Raw genomic sequence first — 23,049 nt, 5'->3', positions numbered from 1 at the left:
GTCCCGAGACTGGTTTGATGCAGCTCTCCATACTACTCTATCCTGTGCAAGCTTCTTAATCTCCCAGTACCTACTGCACCCTACGTCCTTCTGTATCTGTTTAGTGTATTCATCTCTTGGTCTCCCTCTATGATTTTTACCCTCCACACTGCCCTCCAATACTAAATTGGTGATCCTTGATGCCACAGAACATGTCCTACGAACCGAACCCTTCTTCTAGTCAAGTTGTAGCCACAAACTCCTCTTCTCCCCCCAATCCTATTCAATACCTCCTGATTAGTTATATAATCTACCCATCTAATCTTCAACATTCTTCTGTAGTACCACATTTCGAAAGCTTCTATTCTCTTCTTGGCCAAACTATTTATCGTCCACGTTTCACTTCCATACAAGATTACAGTCCATACAAATACTTTCAGGAAAGACTTCCTACATTTTATATCCTCTCTACTTCGACCATCATCAGTTACTTTGCTCCCCAATTAGGAGAGCTCCTTTACTACTTTAAGTGTCTCATTTCCTAATTTAATTCCCTGAGCATCACGCGACTTAATTCGACTACATTCCATTATCCTTGTTTTGCTTTTGTTGATGTTCATCTTATACCCTCCTTTCAAGACACAGTCCATTTCGTTCAACTGCTCTTCCAAGTCCTTTGCTGCATCTGACAGAATTACAATGTCATCGGCGAACCTCAATGTTTTTATTTCTTCTCCATGGATTTTAATACCTACGCCGAATTTTTCCTTCACTGCTTGTTCAACATACAGATTGCATAACATCGGGGAGAGGCTACAACCCTGTCTCACTCCCTTCACAACCACTGCTCCCCTTTCATGTCCCCCGACTTAACTGCCATCTGGTTTCTGTATAAATTGTAAATAGCCTCTCTCTCCCTGTATTTTACCCCTGCCACCTTCAGAATTTGAAAGAGAGTCTTCCAGTCAATATTGTCAAAAGCTTTCTCTAAGTCTACAAATGCTAGAAACGTAGGTTTGCCTTTCCTTAATCTAGCTTCTAAGTCGTAGGGTCAGTATTGCCTCATGTGTCCCAATATTTCTACGGAATCCAAACTGATCTTCCCTGAGGTCGGCTTCTACCAGGTTTTCCATTCGTCTGTAAAGAATTTGCGTTAGTATTTTGCATCCGTGACTTATTAAACTGATTGTTCGGTAAATTTTGCACCTGTCAGCACCTTCTTTCTTTGGGATTGGAATTATTATATTCTTCTTGAAGTCTGAGGGTATTTCGCCTGTTTTCATACATCTTGCTCACCAGATGGTAGAATTTCGTCAGTACTGGCTCTCCCAAGACCATCAGTAGTTCCAATGGAATGTTGTCTACTCCGGGGGTCTTGTTTCGACTTAGGTCTTTCAGTGCTCTGTCAAACTCTTCACGCAGTATCGTATCCTCCATTTCATCTTCATCTATATCCTCTTCCATTTCCATAACATTGCCCTCAAGTACATCGCCCTTATATAGACCCCTCTATATACTCCTTCCATCTTTCTGCTTTCCCTTCTTTGCTTAGAACTGGGCTGCCATCTGAGCTCTTGATATTCATACACGTGGTTCTCTTCTCTCCAAAGGTCTCTTTAATTTTCCTGTAGGCAGTATCTATCTTACCCCTAGTGAGATAAGCCTCTACATCCTTACATTTATCCTCTAGCCATCCCTGCTTAGCCATTTTGTACTTCCTGTCGATATCATTTTTGAGACGTTTGTATTCCCTTCTGCCTGCTTCATTTACTGCGTTTTTATATTTTCTCCTTTCATCAATCAAATTCAATATTTCTTCTGTTACCCAAGAATTTCTACTATCCCTTGTCTTTTTACCTACTTTATCCTCTGCTGCCTTCACTACTTCATCTCTCAAAGCTACCTATTCTTCTATTGTGTTTCTTTCCCCCATTCCTGTGAACTGTACCCTTACGCTCTCCCTGAAACTCTGTACAACCTCTGGTTTAGTCACTTTATCCACGACCCATCTCCTCAAATTCCCAACTATTTGCAGTTTCTTCAGTTTTAATCTACGGTTCATAATTAATTTATTGTGGTCAGAGTCCACATCTGCACCTGGAAACGTCTTACAATTTAAACCCTGGTTCCTAAGTCTCTGGCTTAGCATTATATAATCTATCTGAATCCTGTCAGTATCTACAGGCTTCTTCCATGTATACAACCTTCTTTTACGATTCCTGAACCAATTGTTAGCTATGATTAAGTTATGCTCTGTGCAAAATTCTACCAGGTAGCTTCCTCTTTCATTACTTAGCCCCAATCCATATTCACCTACAACATTTCCTTCTCTCCCTTCCCATTCCAGTCACCCATGACTATTAAATTTTCGTCTTCCTTCACTATCTGACTAATTTCTTTTATTTCATCATACATGTTAATTTGGTGAAAATGATTAACTATCTGATGGGACTCCCCTTCCATGTGTTAACATTTGATCCTTTCCCCATCCTGAACCTGTTACCCAGGTTTCAGTGGGTCCTGTTTCTACCTGACAGTGGTAGATCTAGGTGTCCTGCACAGTGTGGACGGGGAGCAGGGAGGACTCAGGGTATTGTACCGATCTCCCTAACCAACAACTTTGAGGTGCTGTCTTTCAATGAAACAAACTGAGACTGTAGGATTCACTTCTCGTTTTGGTGAAACCTGTTTTGTCCGGTGTCAGGAGGTGGCAAACACAGAAGGGCAGGGTCTATTAATCGTCGGCAGTTCAAACATATGGCGAGCAATGGTACCCCTTAGGGAAATGGCGGCAAGGGACAGGAAAGGACACGAAGTGCACTATGTGCATGCCTTGGGGCCTCATTCAGCATGTTGATACTATTCCGACAGCCACTGAGGGAAAAGGGTACAACAAACTGCAGATTGTGGTGCAAGTTGGAGGAACAAATGATGCCTGTCATATGCGCTCCGAGGTCATTCTTGGGTCATGCCAGTGACTGGCAGAGAAGGTTGAGAAGACCAGCCATGCACGTGAGGTTTCAACGAAGCTCACAGTCGGCAGCATTGCCCCCAGAACTGACTGTGGCCCTTTGGTTCAATCCTTCCACTTGACTCAGAATCAGAGGCTTCAAAATGTTTTGAGACAAGCTAGGCTGTGACTTCCTGAACTTTGCAGCACAGGGTTGAGAACTGTAGGGTTCCCTAAATGTCAGATGCACATTACACATGAGAGGCAGCTACTCGGGTAGTTGACTGTGTGGGGTGCACACAACAGTTTTTTTTAGATTAGGCGACTCTCCATCCGATCCAGGTAACGACAGCTGTAGGAAAGCCAGAAATATCCGATTAAGATCGAAAGAAATGCTTCCAACATGTAAGTATTAAAATCGTAATGGTAACTGCTCAACCGTTCACAACAACGAGCCAAAGTTTGAAGCACTCATAAAAGACAGTCAAGCTCACATATCAAGTACAGAAAGCTCGTTGAAACCTGCACATGATAGAAGTGAGACTTTGGGGGAAATTTTAAGTGTTTATCAAAAGGACAGGCTTATGGCAAAAGGATGTGGTGTATTTATTGCAGCAGACAAGAAGACCAAGGTAGAAACTGAAGCTGCATATGAGATTGTTTGGGCATATCAGGGGGTGGGCATAAAATAATTATTGGACCCTTCTATCGTCTGTCAGACTCATCTGCTGACGCACCCAAAAACTAGAGAAAACCTGCATTCAGTTGTAGTAAGTTCCCCAATCGTACTGTAATCATCGAAGAAGAATTTAATCATCCAACCATTAATTGGGAAAATTACAGTTTTGTTGGGGGGGGGGGGGGGGGGAAGAGGAGAAAGAGACGAGAGCAATGTATGATGCCTTCGATGACTACCATAGCAAAATGCTGTCACATGACTTAAACAAAATCCAAAGAAATTTGGGCCACGTGTTAAAGGCTGTTAGTGGCAGCAAAGTTTGTGTTTAAAACCCAGAACTGCCCCAATGTAATCCACGTATCACTGAGAAGATCAATGAAGTATTGGTGTCAGTGGTGTTGAGAAACAGCTGGAAGCATTAAAATTGAACAAAGTTCTGGTCCCTGACTGAATCCCTGTCGGCAGTATCACAATTTGCTGCTGAGGTAGCCCCTCTTGTAATCTATCACAGATCCCTGATCAAAAAACTGTGCCCAATTCTTGCAAAAAGGCTCAGGTCACACTCGTCTACAATAAGTGTAGTGCTCTGAGAATTTCAGCATAAATTCTAGAACCACTCTGCCTTTCACAGTCTTGAACACATGATATTTTAGATGTGAGTGGGAGAAAGGAACCCTATCTACTGCGTGTCGTGTGTGTGTGTGTGTGTGTGTGTGTGTGTGTGTGTGTGTGTGTGTGTGTGTGTGTGTGTGTGTGTGTGTGTGTGTCCAAAGTTTATCATGAAAAGACGGTAGACACGGTGATCGAAAGGCAGCGACAAGTACTTGTCGGTCGTACTATGGAAGTTTTAATGAAAGCACATGGCAGAACCAAGGAACATCTGTGGTATTCTGTGCTTCTTTATAACTGACTGTTGTTAGTGACGAAGAAACAGTGGAGTTGAAAAAAGATTTTTAGTAACTTAACTAGCGAGAGGCAAGACTTGAATACGATTCCTGTATAACAGTCATGGTTATCAAGCCAACTCTATTGTATATGTAACTTAATTATTTCTAATGTGGAACAAAATGAGTGACTTAAAAAAGTCTAATGTTTATACTGAAAGTGCAAATTTGTTATTGTGCATGGAGCCCAAAGATACAGACGGTGTTGCCGAAAGAGCACAGGTTTAAAAGAGAAGGCCTATTAAAAAAGTCATTATAAAATTTTAGAACATGGCGACCGGGGTGAAAGGACAGAAGGATACGGGAATTTTTAGACAAAAACAAGGTAAGAAGATATCACGTGTTGGCACAGAAACGAAGCATAATGAGACAAAAGAATCATTCCAAGAAATTGAAAATATGTGAATGTAAGAAAGTCACAATGTTAAAACAGAGAGAAGATCGACGAATTAGATTAAGAAGAGATATGCCTAGAACAATTTGACCAAGAAGATCAAGTGCGGGGAATATACAGCTCACACACACACACACACACACACACACACACACACACACACACACATTGTGGGGACGCAGTAACCAACCTACATCCATTGCCGCCAGCATCAGCTTCAGTTCAACAGTGCTGACCTGCTGCCACATTTACCCACCTATGCAGCACGAATTCTACACCGGGGTGAGCGTGAAATAATAACGCTATTATTCTAGTAAGAAGTGTTACAAAATATTGTGGGGTGAACTTTTACTGTTGAATTGATATAATTGAAATTAATATTAAATGCTTAAAGCCCATAGAAGCGTAGACAATATACAGCAAACTGGAGAGGCATCATAACAAGCCATGGCTATGAGAATTTCTAAAGAAGGTCCTGACTGATCTGAATTAGTAAAGGAAATCAAATGTCAAAGAGTATACAATTAGGCGTAATGAATTCTCGATTACATGATCAAAGTGAAACTTTAAATGCTAAGTTTAACGACCAAAGTTAGTCAAATGCTCAGAATGAAACTCTGAGGAAAGAAATAGGTTTGATGCATTCTAGTTTAAATGCTCAGAGTGAAGTTCTAAATAATCAGAGTGAAACCTTGAATAAAAAGTCAGTAGCAACAAATCTAGGTTTGTTAATGCCAAAATTGACGCAAAGAGCAAAGAATTTAGTAATCTATGCGAAGGCCTGGATGTTTTGAAGACTGAATTTGACACCCTAAATAGCGAAGTACAGGATTTGAAATTAGACTTGGATGTTCATGTAAATCAACTGTTCATTGACTAATCAGAAACGGAATCATCAATTTCCGAGTCTGACCCAAAAAAATTTGATATTGAGGAAAAATGTAATATGGTCGAATCTGAAAGTAATGAAAAGTTGGGATCATTTGAAAATGTTGTAATGTTAAGTTTAATGCTGTAAAACAGGGATTGAATTCTTTAAAGGAGAGGGGCGATAAGCATAGCGAATTAATGCCCATCATCCAGTCGCAAAGTACAGGTGTAAGTATGCAAGTGGCTAATGTAGAAAGAAGCTTCCAAGAGAAGATAGCAAACTCTGATATAGTAAATATAAGTAGTTTGAAGGAACAAGGAAAAGGGATTATAGATCGAAAAGTCACCGAGAGAATGCCATCAGAGAATGTGTTGCCTATTGTTTCTTCCGAAATTTCAGTTACGCAAAAGGTTATAGATGACTTGTGGAAAGAGTTTAAACTTATCCAGTACAAAGTGGAAAAACGGTAAACTTCACCCAATGTTGTGTAACCAGTGAAGTAGTAACTGATTTGCAATGGGAAACGAATTCAGGGTTATCAAGACAATTCCCTAAATTCAAGCCCAATGGAGATGTGCACCAGACATTTCCTGAAAAGGTTTAACCAAGCTTTGCTGAAAAATTGGGGAGAACTCTAAAGAGATTGAATTTGTTGTGGGTTACCTTTAGGAGATGAATCTGAATGGGAAACTGTAAATATTGAGAACTTTTCTTCTTGGGGAGATTTCCAAAAGAAAATCTGTCTCGCGTGTGTGTCTGCAAGTGCACAAGGAAAGTCAAACACGCGATCTAGTGTCCCGGGAGGAGTCATTTATCCCCAGGGACGTTGACATTCTGAGTTAATGGGTGGGGTGATGACAGTCGGATCCCAAGTTATTTTCGGTGTTTCTTCCAAAAAAAACTATCCTGTCATATATTCCTAAGATCTTAAACTATCCTATAATCTTATTACCTAGAAAACTGGATATGGCTAGAACTTGGGAGAAGCACAGAATAAGAAAGAAAGTGATCTCTAGACACGAAATAATATGAACAGAATATTATATTAGTGGAAAGCAAAATATGATGGTACTATTTAAACAGAGGGATATCTAGACGACAAATTGAATGGGAGACTACATGTCTGAAAAAATATAGTATCAGGTGAATATTTGAAAAACTGTTATACTGTAGCGTATAGATTTTCTATAGAATATTTTATACCTTTTATGAAATGTTATGTAAATGGCAGAGTTTGTATCAATTTTTAAAGGGGGTAGGTACTGTAAAGCATGATTTACACTAACCGATAAATCATTGCGAACACAAGACACAGATCACACATTTCAGACAACCCTCACAAACAAGTGTGCCCGATTCTTCACCATTTGCTGTTTCCATATGGTTGCTAAGATTTTCTTTGGGGACCTCAAGGGTGAAGGTGGGAATGCCCATCCTGTAGGAGACAATTTAACACCAAAACTCCTCTGGTGTCTCACTGAAGTACCTGCAAGGTAGGGATCCTGGGGAAGGGGGGATGGGAAGGGTTTCCTGTCTTTGGGGCTGTCTCCTTTCTCTTCTTCAATCTTAGCAACCATATCTCTTCCCCCCCCCCCCCCCCCTACTTCTGATTTGAGGACCTGTCTATCTTTTCCCTCTTTCCATATTCATAAACATCTATTGCTGAAGTCCCTTGTTTCTATGGTTTCCAATAACCTCCATCTTATCTTCAGATAAGAAGGCCGAAGAAATCGGACCACACATACACGTGTGTGTGTGTGTGTGTGTAGGATGGGGGGTGAGAGAGAGAGGGAGGAGAGAGAGAGAGAGAGAGAGAGAGAGAGGGAGGAGAGAGAGAGAGAGAGAGAGAGGGAGGGAGGAGAGAGAGAGAGAGAGAGGGAGGGAGGAGAGAGAGAGAGAGAGGGAGAGAGAGAGAGAGAGAGGAGGGAGAGAGAGGAAGGAGAGAGAGGAGAGAGAGAGAGGGAGAGAGGGAAAGGAGAGAGGGAGAGGAGAGAGAGTCATTAAGGAATGTTAGTCTAACAAATATTCTGACAAATTGTGGGACAGTGGGAGTCATATAGCTTAAGTAAACATCATCTACTGAATAGAACATCCAGACGTGGTATCTATTACAGGTATATAAGTTTATGAGTAGCGGACTCTAGGGAGTGGATGATGTATTGAAAGAAATGAATGTGAAGTGTAAAATAGATTTATATCTTTACCAGAAAATATTTAATCATAGTATACATATGAACATATACTAGGGTAAGGAACTGTGAGGCATACTCAGACAGGATAAGGGGGGGGGGGGGGGGGGGGGGGCGTACTTGGCATTTGTTAAATATATAGGGCAGGTGTACCTACTTGGAGATAGGACAACTTGTGGCCTGAAAAATAGGGATGTTGCCTACCTGCCAGAATGGAAAGAGGAGGGCACTGATATGGTCAACCAACAAGTAAGGTACAGTTACTGTTCCTAGCGGAAAGGGACAGTATCAGGACAGAAGTCACATTTTATAGGGATTATTCTGGTAAGTGAATTCTATGCACAACCAACATCATTATGTTTCGTGGAAGTTTACAAGTGACAAAAGAAGACTTCCATTTTGCCCAGAGTTCCTCCAAACTACACAGAAATACTACAATTAGTACATACTTAGAAAAAGTAGTACAAAAGCTGAGAACAGAAAGTAGATTACTCATGTGGCAAACAACTGAAATTTACAATGAAATGAATAATGTTGAAGTGTGAATTATTGTGTGATAATGTACATTAATGATTGTATAAAATATCATGTGTTTTATCGAAGGCGAGGGGGGGGGGGGGGGGCGGGGAGAGGGGTTCATATGTAGTGCTTTGAGAATTTCGAGGTAAATTCTGGAACCACTCGGCATTCCACGATCTCTAACACACAATACTTTAGATGTGAGTGGGAGAAAGTAACCCTATCTACTGCGCATCACCTGTCTTGTGTGTGCAGGTCCGAAGTTTATTGTGAGAAGACGGTAGGCACAGCGGTCGAACGGCACCGGCAAATACGCGTCGGTCATGCCGTGGAAGTTGTAATGAAAGGACACGGCAGAACCAAGGAACTTCTGTGGTATTCTGTGCTTTTTTTATAACTATTACTTGTTAGTGACTAAGAAACAGTGGAGTTGAAAAAAGATTTTAGTAACTTTTAACTTGAACTTGCTAGAGGCAGGACGTGTACGATTCCTGTGTAAGAGAGATGTGGTTATCAAGCCAACTCTGCTGTAAATGTAACATAATTGTTTCTAATGTGAGATGATACGGGTAACTTACAAGAAATCAGTTGTTTATGTGAGAATTGTGAATTCTGTTCTTTGTGGAAGTTAAAATATACCAATAGTTGTTGAAAAGTTTTCTTCCAGTACCTCATTATTTCGTGTGTGGTGCGTGAGAGAGTCTTAAAGGTTCCTGTGACTAGCATCATTCTTCAGAGAAGAATGTTTGTAGAGATTCCAGAAGCCGGCTATCCACAGAAGATCGGCTGTGGGGAGCTTGCACATACACTCTTAGTCATCAAAAACGTTAGAGAAGGTAGTAGAAGTGATCCACAAAAGTACTGTCCAATATCCTTGACACTAATTTGTAGCAGAATCTTAGAACACATTCTGAGCTCAAAATGAGGTATCTTGAACAAAATGACCTCAATGCCAAACAACACGGTTTTTGAATATGTCTATCTTGTGAAACCTAACTTGCACTTTTCTTACATGACATACTGAAAGCATTGGATCAAGACAACAACGTAGTTGCAGTGTTTATTTCCAGAAAGCATTTGACTCAATACTGCACTTATACTTATTGTTGAAGGTACAATCGTATGGAGAACGAAGTAAAATTTGTGACTAGATTGAGTACTTTTGGTATGGAGAACACAGCATATTATCGTGGATGGAGAGACGTTTACAGATGTAGAAATAACTTAGGGTGTACTTCAAAAGTGTGCTGGGATCCTTGCTGTTCATGTTTATGTCTATGACCTTGCACGACAATATTAACAATGTTAATAGTAGCCTACAATTTCTGCAGATGAGGCAGTTAGCAAAAATGAAATGCTGTCTTAAAAAAACTGCATTAATATTCAGTCAGATCTTGGTAAGATTTCAAATTGAAGCAAAGATTGGCCAACTAGCTCCATATGTTCAGAAATGTAAAATTGGGGACTTCACAAAGTCAGAAACCGTAATATCCTGTGACTGTAATATCTATGAGTCACTGTTGCAATCTGTCAATTCATACAAATACTAGGGTGTAACTCTGTAGGGATATGAAGTGGAATGACCAAATACACCAAGTTGTGGATAAAGCATGTGGCAGGCTTAAATTTACTTGTAGGATACTGGAGTAGCGCAATCCGTCTACTAAGGATATTGCTTACAAATCATTCTACGATATTACTCAACTGTGTGGGACTTGTACCAAACAAGACTAACAGAGGCTCTGATTGTATACAGAGAAGGGCAACACGATTGGTTGCAGGTATGTTTGACCAATGGGAGAGTGTCAGAGGTGGTGATAAAACTGAATTGGAAGACTCTCTCAGACAGACGTAAGCCATCCTGAGAGTGTCTGTTGAAGAGTCAAGAACCAACGTTAAATGATGACCTAGGAACGTACTACAACCCACTGCGAGTTTCTCACGTAGGGATTCTGAGGACAGGATTAGAGTAATTACAGAGTGCACAGTTGCAATCTATCACTCTTGGACCCACATTCCATATACGAATGGAACGGGGATAAACCCTAACAACTGGCACTATGAGAGATATCCTCTGCCATGCACATCACAGAAGTTTGCAGAGTACAGTTATAGTTGTAGATTTGGTGTGGGAGATGTGGAGCTGGTGCTTACAAGGTGGCCAGCAATTTCAATTTAAGACAATCGCCTGTTATAAAGGGCAAAAGACAACAAACATTTTTGTGCAAGACAGTCAATGAACAATTTTTACGTACACAAGTTTGCAAAACACTTGGGCTCTCTTTTATTAAAAGCTTTAATTCACAATTAAATTTAAAAGCCTTTCCCAGAGACTGAACCATACGGCGACAGTACCTTTTTTAAACTGCGGACAAGGTCACCATAGTCACCATTTTCTAGTTTAGGCGTTTGCAGTAACTGCTCGAGACTGTCAACAGCCTCTTTTCGTTCTTGCCACTTCACTGCCTCCAATTTTTCATAAAAATCTTTTGGTAACTTTGATAAAATATCTACGGGTTCCATCAGATCGTAAGGATCTACTTCAGGTGCACCTCCATCTTCTTCGTCCTCTTCACCTGGAACAGCAGTGGAACATAATCTCCCAGGACAACATTAAAGCAAAATAGAAGTTGTATGCACATAAGAAGAAATTAGCTGTCTATTCTACGTATAAAATTTGTTTTACAGAATTCGAAGCATAGCAGCTTGTAATAAACAGGAAACTTGCAGAAAATTATAAATGATATGTGAACACCATAACTGTAGCGTGATTTGAATGACCTTCTGAACAATACATTAATCAAAATCTAAGAACAATGCTGTACAATCTGGATTTCAATACCACAGATTATAGCCTTTATTATTTATGCATACCACCACAAAAGAAGCTTAAATCCTTTTATAATAATTTATTATGTCAACTATCACTTAGGTGCACAAAGAATATTCAAAGTACTGGTTTTGGCAAACAGATGGCATCTTTAAATGTGTTTAATCTACAAAATCATGTCACAGTGTGATGTACATTCACTGAAACATTGAATTAATGACCTCAAGATGTTCAAAGTGCTTAACTATATTCGTTTGTCTGTACAAAGCATTCTGTGGATTAAGCACATCTGAAGACAGCAAATATTTGCCAAACTCAATTAAAATATTTTTATGCACAAAAGGTGCAGAACAAATGCATAAAAGAATGTTAATTAGGCATACTTTCGGAGTCAGTGGCTGCTCTTTCAGGCAGAAAGGTTTCTTCACCCTGCTTCCTTCCCCTTCAGTCCTTCTGCCTGAAGGAGCTACTGGCTCCAAAAGTTTGCCTAATTACAGCCTTCTTTTATGAGTGTGTTCTGCCACCTCTTGGTGAGTAGATTTTTTTGTCCATCCAATTAAATTATTTTGTCGAGAAATGGAAAAATAAACACATATAGCTTCACACTGATCTGATACTACTGAGATTATCTCTTTAAGATTACAGATACTGCACACGTCTTTTAGCACATTACCTTGAATGAACCAGCTGCTCCTACAACATAGGCTTTTGTGGCTGGCGTTTGCTATTTTGCTGATACCCGATTCATGGGCACGAGGTCACAGTCCAAGCCACAATTCTCCATCCAATATTTCGTCTCCCGTTACAGGAGACTTCATCACAGGCTTTAATGACTGAGAAAGCTGTTCCAGACTTCAAATAAGCTCAACAAACCGAGCTGTTTATATGTATCCATGGAACGGTAGGTCTGTGATGTCATCAGACTGCTGTATGGCAAATTTGAAAGCAGAAAGATAATTTCAACAGAAAAGGAGGAGGATTGAAATTAGACAAGTTGTGGGCTCTTGTGCTAAATAAAAAAAAAAGAGCACCAACTCTTCCCCTCTACAAGCTCCACAGCACCTGCTGGCGTGACTCCACGATCTTAGGCAGCAGTCTGATGATGTGTGGATACATATAAACAGTTCGGCTTGTTGAGCTTGTATCAAGTCTAACAGCTGTCCAAGTTGCTATAGCCTCTGATGAAGTCTCCAGCAGTGGCACAAGAAACATTAGGCAGAGAATTATGCCCTGGACCATGGCCTTATCATACCGGCAAAATCAGCAGCTGTCAATTGCCACCACACAAAATAAAACAAAACCTTACCTATGTCTTCACCTGCCGCCATTTCAGCAGCTAGCTTCGCTTGCTTCTGCTGCTGAGATCTCAGATAACGAGTTGGAGCCACCTTCATCCCTTTCACTTTGTCGAACTCTGTTTCCAATTCAGTGACCTGAGTGCAACAAGACAAAATATTTTATTCGTATTGACTTGCACCATTGCCCTCAGCACCTAGAAAACCAACCTCTAGGATGCAATGACTGCGCAAACTAACCTGGACTGGTTTCAGTGCTGTAAGCTGTGGTTTCAGTGCAGCACCAATCCACCTGTACATCTCTATAACTAATGCTTTGCCCTCATCTCTGACCGTTTTATCCCTGTCTTCCAACAAAACTGGTATTTTCTTCACCAATGGCTTTATGTTTATAACTTTAATACCAAATTCTCTGAAAATGAAAATGCCAAAAACTTAAGGTACCACGCACAACATCAACTATTTTCTACAACATATCACTTCAAATTGTTGCTCTAGATACCTAAGAGCTTCTGTCATAGCTGCAACACAAGCCGCCACAGTTTTGGGGTTTTTATGTTCCATTCCTTTCAGTAGTTCCTCTTGAACAGCTTCACATTTTTCTATTTCTATGTACATCAGAGTAATCTGGACCGCTAACTCCTTTGTCTTTGTCTTGGGAGCAGCTATGCATTTAGCCACAATACCAGCCATAACCTCACCAACAGTCCTGAAAACAAGAGCTCGAGCTTTACATATTTTCTTCTTCCTCATACAAATAAAAACTGTTTTAAGGAAAAGAACATTCCAGAATGCCAAAAATTGCTTAAAAAAAAAAAAAGTGACCGCCAATTGTCAGTGGTGGAAAAATCGGCAACAGTAAAAATGTAAAATTGAGTAGGTATGTGAAGCATTCTACAGTATTGTGGCAAATATTATACAGCAAGACTGCCACTGCTGCTGCTGCTGCTGACAGGATGCAACCACATTCTAATCCGCTTCCTGAATGATCAATCCACAACAGTGTCATTACAGCCAGGGTACAAGCTCTGATTGGGAAAGGAACTTGGCTGTGTTCTTTCAAAAGTAAATACCCTAGCATTTGCACTGAACAAATTAGGGGCAGCAAGGAGAGGGGGGGGGAGAGGGGGAGGGGGAGGAGAGAGAGAGAGAGAGAGAGAGAGAGAGAGAGAGAGAGAGAGAGAGAGAGAGAGAGAGAGATAGATATTGCAATGGCAGGGCGTAATTCTAGGTAATAACACTGATTACAATATCACTGATCATAATAGAAGCAACTGACTGCATAAATACCTGGCTGTAACAAATTTTAGTGACACAAAATGGAATCGTCACAAACTCAAGTCATGGATAAGGAAGAGCAAATGCAGTCAATGTATAAAGGATACTTGTTTATAAAGCATTTATATGACCCATTTTAGAAAATTGCTCTTGTGTATGGCTTTCCTACCAAACAGGACTAACAGACAATACTAAACATGTACAACACAGGGGGCAAGAGGCACAAATGATAACAGGTTCGAATCACAAGAGTGTCACAGATATGTTGAAAGACCTGAATTGGTACACACTTCATGAGAAATGCAATTTTCCCCACGGAACCTTGCTTACAAAATTTCAAGAAACAGTTAAGTGAAAAATCCAGAGATATTCATTAGCCCCTGTATATCACTCCTGTAGGAACTGAAGATAAGATTTAATAGTACAGGGGGCAAACTGAACAGACTGACATTGCAGCCAAAGTATCTACTGTCGATCTTTTACATAGGTAGAATTTACATTTGTCTTTAAGTCAAAGTGTATTTTGTCTAATTTCACAGAAGGCAGGTGCTGATAAGTTTGATAATTTCCAAATATTTGCTTTGTAAATAATTTAAGAGTAAAGATAGCTCACTGAATAGCAGACGTGCTGAACTGCCACGAACATGTTTACTGCTCAGTAAACTGTTACCTTTACTCCATTGCTTACATTCTGATAAGACTTCCCATAGCATATTCATGAACCATCAGTTTATTAAGTCCTTACTTCAAAACCTAAACACGAGTTATTACAAAAAAACTGGTAGAAATCAACCACAAGTTCATCATCTAGGGATCCAGAAAACTGTCAAAACATACACAGCAATACTGTCCCCATGAACCGTCTTACACAACAAAATAAAGAAAACCAACGTTTGTAGATTGAGAGTTTTTGACTGGCTTTTACTCTTTGGAATTCTGAAGGTATAAAGTACAGGAAGTGAAAGATTATTAACAACTTTATAAAAACCAGGCCACAATTGTAAGAGTCAAAGGATGTGATATGGAAGCAGTAGTTGAGAAGAGAATGTGACAGGGTTGAAGCCTATTCACAATGTTATTCAGTAGCGAAAATTGGGAAAGGGGCATTAAAGTTCAGGCCAATGATTGCCTATGCCCTATAGTTATGTCAGAGGCGAGAAAGACTTCAGTTGAACAGCATTCAAAGTGTCTTGGAAAACGTGAGTGGGAGAAGAATGTGTGGGTGTGGGTGGGTGGGGGGGGGGGGGGGGGGCAGTGTTGTATTGTTTTGGCTCAGACAAACAACAAAGCTCCCTACAAGCTCAATGAAATTTAGTCCAATTATCATGATATTGAGAGAATTAGATTAGGAAGTCAGATATGAAATAGAAAAGGAGAAAGCAGAAGGAATAGGAAAGAATGACAAACAGTTCAAACTACAACTGATCAGTGGGTTTCAGGGGGAGGAGAGGAAGGGCAGAAGACTTAGGAAAGAAAGTAATCACAACAATGGAAATTACAACTGACCAGCAGTTCAGTGGAATAGAAAAGAAGGTATCCAATGAATTAACAATAAACTGGACTAAAAAACTAGACTGAAGAAAGAAGAGAGCAAGAAGTCATTCAGTACAACAACAAATCTGTTTCCAGAATGAAATTTTCACTCTACAGCAGAGTGTACGCTGATATGAAACTTCCTGGCAGATTAAAACTGTGTGCTGGACTGAGACTAAAACTTGCAGGCAAGGCAAAGGTCCCGAGTTTGAGTCTCGGTCCGGCACACAGTTTTAATCTGCCAGGAAGTTTCAATGAACCTGTTTAATTTGTAAAAAAAAAAAAAAATTGACCCAGTGACTGAAAAGTCAATCTATTGCAAGACCTGCAATCTCAATGGAAACAACCACTCAAGCATCACAAACCTCGACAGAACCTGCAACAACCCCACAAGGATCAACAACATCTCACCAAAAGCAGCCACAACCACTTTAGCATCAGCACCAAACTCTGCTGCAACATGTGGTGGTTCCACATGCCCAGTTGGGAGGAACATGAGACAGCAAAGTCATCAGAAGGATCTGACAGAGTTCCGAGTACACTATTTTTCTGTGAGAGATGGTGGCAATTGCTAGCTTGCAGGTACAAGTCTGTGTGAGTGGGTTTGCAGTACATACTGTGACTGAAGGCACCATCTGCCTTCTTCCTGACTAGTACATCGAGGCATGGGAGTAGTCCATCTCCTCCACTTCCATTGCGAATTTAATGTTAGAGTGGCGTAATTTAGGTTCTCCAAGAAAATATCGAGCCTTTCCCTCCTGTGAAGCTATATAACAAATGTGTCATCCACATACCTAAAAAAGCATTTTGGCTGATCTGGGGCCAATGTAAGTGTCTCCTCTTCAAGCCTCCACCGACGAGAGATTGATGCCCATTGCCACCCTTTCTGCCTGCCCATATAATTGATCCCCATACACGAAGTACATCGATGTCAACATGTGCCTGAATAAGTCCACAAGAGAGCACCGTCAAACTTTTCTCCAATCAGCTTAAATGGACCAATCAGTGGTACATGGGTGAACAGAGAAACCACGTTGAAACTGACCACAACTTCGGTCAGTGGATCTGTAGTTGCCCGAGGCATTGTAGGAAATCCTCAGTTGCGAATGTGATGGGCACACTTCCCTACACGTGGTGAGATCATCTTAAGGTGTTTAGTAGTAAGGTTCGTGGCTGCACCCATGTTCCTGACTATTCTTGACTATTGGATGTAGAACACTACCTTCCTTGTGCACCTTAGATAGGTTAAACTCTGGGTGGTACTGGTGCTTTTGTGCTTAACTGCTTAATAATCTTTTCTGGAAAGCTGGTTACCTTTAGAGTAGTCCTGCCATATCTGTATCACTTCAGGCAGGGGGGTTACCTTCATAGTCTCTGATATTGAAATTAGCATGCATTATGATTCAGGAGTAAGAAACAATTTTTGTTTTCCCCAAAAAAATTCCTGTCCCAAGATACAGGCCTCCAAAGATGACACTGCAAACACGATTTTGAAGATGTTAATTCCGGAAAATTTTTTTACGGTGCCATATATCTCCGTAACAGTTCTAGATATATTGTTAGAGTTTTTTTTATTTGAAAGATAATTGCTTTATGATTACAATGGTATCCTCCGTTTGGGGCATATATGTTTAAGTTCTTTTAATGTCGCCTTTTGAATTTTTTTTAGAATTTACAGAAATTTTTTTTATTCAAAAATGCATTCCACAAAAGTTAAAGTTTTTCTTTTGATTAGTTCTCTGTAAATGAGAGCTTGCACTTCCAGTTGGACACATTTTATTTTTAAAAAATCATTTTTAATTAAAGGATAATGTATGTCTTCACTGAAGTTGTTTCTTACTAATTTCTTTGTTACAATGAATTTCTATTGTCTTTGTTGCAGTTATTTCTTATACTTTGTTGTAGTTTGTCAGTTTCTTTGTCGTCGTCCATTGCCAGCCTCTGTATTTTAGTTACTCTATGCTACTTTGTTTACTGAAGAGGCTTCTAAGAAATCAGACCCTCCAGTGAGTTCTCAGGAATTTGCCAAATGAAAGTTGCAGTGTGTTTTGTGAAAAGGATTGTTTGAAATTTCTTCTGACTGGGGCCACAGGAGAGTGATGTGTGCTGACTGTTTGCCTATCAATTAAAGAGTGATATGTAAGGAGAAAAAAAAAGAAAAAAACAGGCTTTGTTCATGTTGGAATAAGTGTTCTCATTTAAAGAATGTTTCACAGTGAAGATGTTTCCAGTTATGACTGTGTTCTAAATGTTTTGACAGAATAACAATGAAAGTATCTGAACAAGGTGAAGCCTCCCATGGTGCAGATGAAGATTTTGCATCAATACAGGAAGAATTAAATACCCTTAATCAGTCAACTACTGAGGTAGGGGTGAGTCCTGTTAAGAAATCGTAGTCAGTGAAGTAGTGTTGTAAGTTCTAGGCATCAAGGAAGCACACGAAATAACTGAAGCTATGGATGAATACACTACAGCAAAACTGACCACACTCTTCAAAGTAGGAATGCCATCTTCAGAGGAAAACAAACCATAGCACTCTTGCAACCTCTTACCAGGAATTTTTCACAAATGTCAATTCAGCTGTTAAATATTGTGCATCCTACAGCGAAAAGGTGCAAGTTTTAACTACTATTCCAGAGACACTTTCAAAGAAAACAATTTTGAACCACATTCTATCAGTATCTAAGTACATGTTAGATAAATCAAGAAATGTGAGGTCTATAAAAGAAGTCTTTGGAAGACCAGACCCCTATTATGGTCATCCTACACAAGCAGCTAAAGTTCAAATTGTGCAGCCATTTTAACTGGAAGATAAATGGGGCTGTTCTTGCCACAGTGCCAACAGAAAAAAAGACACTGACACTGTAACTGTAACTGTAACAGTTAAGGTCAAAAAGTTATGAAAGTGAAGAAGTACATGACTCACAGTATTAAAGAAACTTTTGCAATTTACAAGAGCAACTATTCAACCTCACATATTGGAACATCGAAATTTTATACACTATGGCCCAAGTGGGTAGTTCCACACCCACCTAGACATGTCATTTATGTGTGTGTACTGTGCGAATTTTGAACTTTGTGTGGTAACTTTGAAGAACTTACTGGAGCATGTGACATATGACACATTGATTGGGCTTGTGAAGTCATTAGTAGTCTGATGTAAAGTGGGGGACTTGTTTGCTTCAAGAATGTGGTGACTGCCCTGGAGGGGGGAGGACTGTCTTTACGGACACTTGGCCTGGGAGACGCAGCAGATAACTCTGCAGAAATTACACATGTGCCATGGGAGGAAAATAAACTAATTTAGGAAACTGTTGCCGTTGACAGTTTCATTGATGAACTTGGTAAATGGTCAGTGAAAGCAGTAACACACCAGCATCTGAAGAAATTGCAACAACAACAACAACACATTGCAGAAGTGAAAGGGTGTGTACAGGCTGAAGAACTATGTTTAGTGCTTCACTGTGATTTAGCTGAGAACTGGTCTGTAACACCACAAGAAGTACAAGATTATCATTGGAGAAATGACAAAGTTTCAATTTTTACACGAGTGACATATTTTCAAAACAAGACCACAAGTGTTGCAGTTATAAGTGATGACACAGGACATGACTCAGCACATGCTTTGCTAGCAATGGACAAAATTCTTCAACTGCAAACAGGAACAGTGAAGATAATTATTTCAGACGGTGCTCCTAGTCATTTTAAAAATCGTTACCAGCTGCCAACTGATTGGGTATACAGTGCTACTGGTCATGGGAAAGGGCCTTGCGATAGTGCTTCAGCAGGCCTCCTACACCAAGTTACAAAACAATCTTTCCAGACCAAATACAGGTGCGATTCCGAACGCTGAGGATTTTACGATAGTCGTGAAATCTTACATGTCCACAGCCCTCTCATTCTTTTGTTCAAAGAGGACATCAAAGAAATCCGTGAGCAGAAAAAAGAAGAATGGTGCAAACAAACTACACCTGTGAAAGTAATTCAGAAGGCACATTTTTGATCTCAAAGTGATGGGCGAACTCATATTGCACACAGTTTAAAGAGAAAGAAAGAAGAAATTTCGTTCATGGCCAACACCTCAGAAACAGCAAGATAATATTCAGATTCACAACCCGAGAAGGGGATTGTTCGTGGCATGTCTGTATGACTGTGACTGGTGGATTGTAGAGACTATAGACACCAGTTATGAGTTAAACGAAATTGTAGTGCACTTAATGCTACCACATGGACCAGCTGCTGGATATAGGTTTCCAGCTGAAGGACAGCAACAACACCATCAGCACTCACTTCCTGTTCACAATGTTTTGAAGACTGCAAGTGCTCCAGTTCCTAATTGTTCAACAGGAAGGCATCACTCTATATCAAAGGAAGACACTGTAGCAGTGGAACACATTTTTAGTTCATTGACTGGCTAATTTCAGTACAAAACAGAGTGCACCGAAGTTGCCTTTGTACCTTTCACGTACATTCTGGAACCATTTAAAATGCTTGAAAATTAGAGTCTTAATCATGTTTCAAAACTAAAATTATGTTAAATAAGGCTAGGTTTTGATTTTTATGAGCCTGTTATGTGATAAGGTGTAAGCCGGGAGGGAAAGGTCAACGCTGTTACAGATCTAAAACCTCTAACACATTATTGACCCCTCACTCATACGTAACTGCTCATTAGGAACAGCCTTCTTCCCTAATCAGCTAAAAACATCCAGAGTTATTCCAATAGTCAAAGCTGGTGACAAAGAAAGTGAAACTATTGTCCTATTACATTAACAGCCTATTTCTTAGAAGTGCTGGAAAAAAATAATGAACATTAAGTCATGAAAGTATATAAACAAAAATTGAATACTACACAGTTCTCAACATGGTTTCCGAAGAAAGAAATCCTCCAACACACCCTCTATTATTGCATAACCACTGTTTTAAAAGCCATTGATGAAAAACAACAAAGGTGTAAGTATATTTTTAGACTAAAGCTTTCGACATGGTAAATCACAGAACTCTTCTAAACAAGCTTGAATACTATGGCATTAGGGAATTCGCAAATGAATGGATTCATTCATTTCTCAGTGACCACAAGCGAAAAGCCATTCATTTCTCAGTGACCACAAGCGAAAAGTATACATTAGACATGTCGATGAAAAAACAAAATCTCAGAATACCTAACAGAAGAACACTCAATCACTTATGGGGTACCTCAAGGATCAGTAAGGGGACCTCTTTTCCTAATTTATAAAGTAAACTCTGTAACAAACCAACTAAGTAAATGGTCTGCAGTGAATCAGCTTATAATAAACAGGAAACAGTAACATTACAGTTCCATAACTCTCAAAACAATACCATGCATTATCCAAATATTATCATCAATCAACAACCCATCAGCAACACAGAAGTAACAAAATTTCTTGGCATTTGGAATGAAAGTGACCTAAAGTGGGACAAACATATTTAACATGTTAATGCCAAGCTGAATACACACTGCTATTTTTTTTAAGGACACTAAAAGAATGCATAAATGACAGGCTCTAATGTCTGCCTATTATGCATGTCTTAATGGACACAAAACATGGACTCATATTTTGGGGGAATTTACTAGCAGGTCTGGGGTCTTCAGGATCTATAGAAGAACCATTAGGATTATTACAGGTAGCAGAACTAGACAAGTCATGTACACCAATATTTAAAACACTATGTGCTACCACTACCTTGCATATTTATTAACACACTAATGTATATTAAAAGAAATGTAATCGGAAATGATGGAGTATTAGAAAAAACTGACTTACATAATCACAACACTAGATTAAAAGGTAATACACATTTACTCCCAGCTAACAATAGTTTATCAGGAAAGTACAAGCTACTTGGGAATAAAATTATTCCACAAGCTACCAAATGATACAAAATGTATACTAAACATTAATACTTTTGAAAGATCTGTTAGAGCATATTTACAGCATCACTGCTTCTATTCAGTAAGAGAATACTTGAAACACAATAAATGTATATTGCTATAACTTCTGTAATGTATAACACAGAACTATATAAATTCTGAAAAACTGTCTACTGTGATCACTAGAATTAATTCCAGTATCACCTTGTACATTGTACTATGTATGATCGAAGGACTAAATAAATAAAATTGAAGCAGTAGAGGAGTTTTGCTATTTGGGCAGCAAAAGGCTTACTAAAGTAAGGAAGACATAAAATGGAGACTGCAAACAGCACGAAAAGCATTTCTGAAAATGATACATTTGTTAACACCAAATATTGATGTTAGGACATCTTCAGAATGTATGTGTTGTACAGAAATGCAATGTGGACAGAAAGCAGTTAATACAAGAAGAGACTAAAACTTTGAAATTGGTGCTGCAGAAGAATGTTTGTGGTTAGATAATTAATGAGGCCATACTAAATCAAAGTGAAAAAAAAAAATTATTGGCTATGGAAGGCATCAGTTGATAGGGCACACACTGGGGTACCAAAGAATCACCTGTTTGGCACTGAAAGGAAGAATTTTAGAATGAGATCAAGGCACGAATACAGTACTTACTTCACGCATCAGGCCCAGAGCACCATGTACCATCACCGTTAGGGCTCTTCACCTGTTTCTGTGTGTCTCCAATTATCCATCAATTCCATCACCGGCAGGTGTTTTACCCCATCCATTCACATTTTCTTAGGTCTCCTCATTGGTCTGCCATCTAATGGGATCCAGTCTCCTGAAATTTTGGGCCATCTTTTTTTTCTCATCCTCACTATGTGTCCACCCCATTGTGGTCTTGCTTTTTATCACTCCAATGATGTTAGACTCCTTGTAAAGTTCTAGTTCTGTGTTGTCGTGGTCTACTCCAATCTCCAACAGCTGGATCCCAGACTGGTCCATATACTTTCCTGAGGATCTTTCTCTCAAATGTAAGCAATCTGTTAGTCATGTTTTCATGTGCGCCAGGTTTGATAACCACATAGTAATATTAATATTGTCGCAGAAGAAGCCGAGTATCACCGTGGTGTGGTGGTTACAATACTAAACTGTTGCATGGATTGTCATGAGGTCAAAACCCACCTGGACTGTACAATTTTAATTTCTATATTTGGTTCGATTACATTCTAGAAGTATCCACAAACGTCAAGAAACATTGTACTGGAATGTTCTGTAGCTGTATATACACTGTATGTGTTCTGGCTGGAGGCAGTTCACTCCGCCCTCTTGTTTGTACAAGTGCTGAATAAACCAATAAATCTTCGTTAAGTGAAGTTAGTGTTCGTCATTCATCTAATTACACCTTCTTCTATGTGACAATATCATTAATGTTCATACAGCCTTAGTTCTAGTAGTTATGAAATGTTTCTACGTTTTAACACTGGGTTTAGCGAGAAATAGCATCCGTTTCCCATCCACATTCTTGCCGTAATTTATGCTTCAGTTGATGCTGATTCAGTAAAAAAAGAAGAAGAAGAAGAAGAAGAAGAAGAAGAAGAAGAAGAAGAAGAAGCCAGTCCAAGGTATTTGAATTCTTTCTCATTTTTATACCTGGTACAGTTCACTGTTACAGCCTAAGAGTTATGTAACTTCCTTCAATTTTTTGAT

General features: G+C 39.6%; 1 protein-coding gene across 1 annotated transcript in view; it reads right to left on the bottom strand.

Annotated features, from left to right (window-relative positions):
- LOC126282471 (protein mini spindles) overlaps positions 1–23,049 on the bottom strand; it is a 127,412-nt gene that overhangs the window by 85,682 nt on the left and 18,681 nt on the right. Inside the window, exons 4-7 of the mRNA XM_049982127.1 lie at positions 13,153–13,359; positions 12,891–13,062; positions 12,662–12,788; positions 10,881–11,101 (exon numbers count right to left, since the gene is read on the bottom strand). Coding sequence (XP_049838084.1) covers positions 10,881–11,101; positions 12,662–12,788; positions 12,891–13,062; positions 13,153–13,359 — 727 coding nt within the window. The remainder of the gene's footprint in view (positions 1–10,880; positions 11,102–12,661; positions 12,789–12,890; positions 13,063–13,152; positions 13,360–23,049) is intronic.

This window comes from Schistocerca gregaria, chromosome 7 (assembly GCF_023897955.1).
Source record: "Schistocerca gregaria isolate iqSchGreg1 chromosome 7, iqSchGreg1.2, whole genome shotgun sequence".
NCBI lineage: Eukaryota > Metazoa > Arthropoda > Insecta > Orthoptera > Acrididae > Schistocerca > Schistocerca gregaria.
The sequence above is the reverse complement of the archived record's forward strand: the minus strand, read 5'-3'. Positions and strand labels throughout refer to the sequence as shown.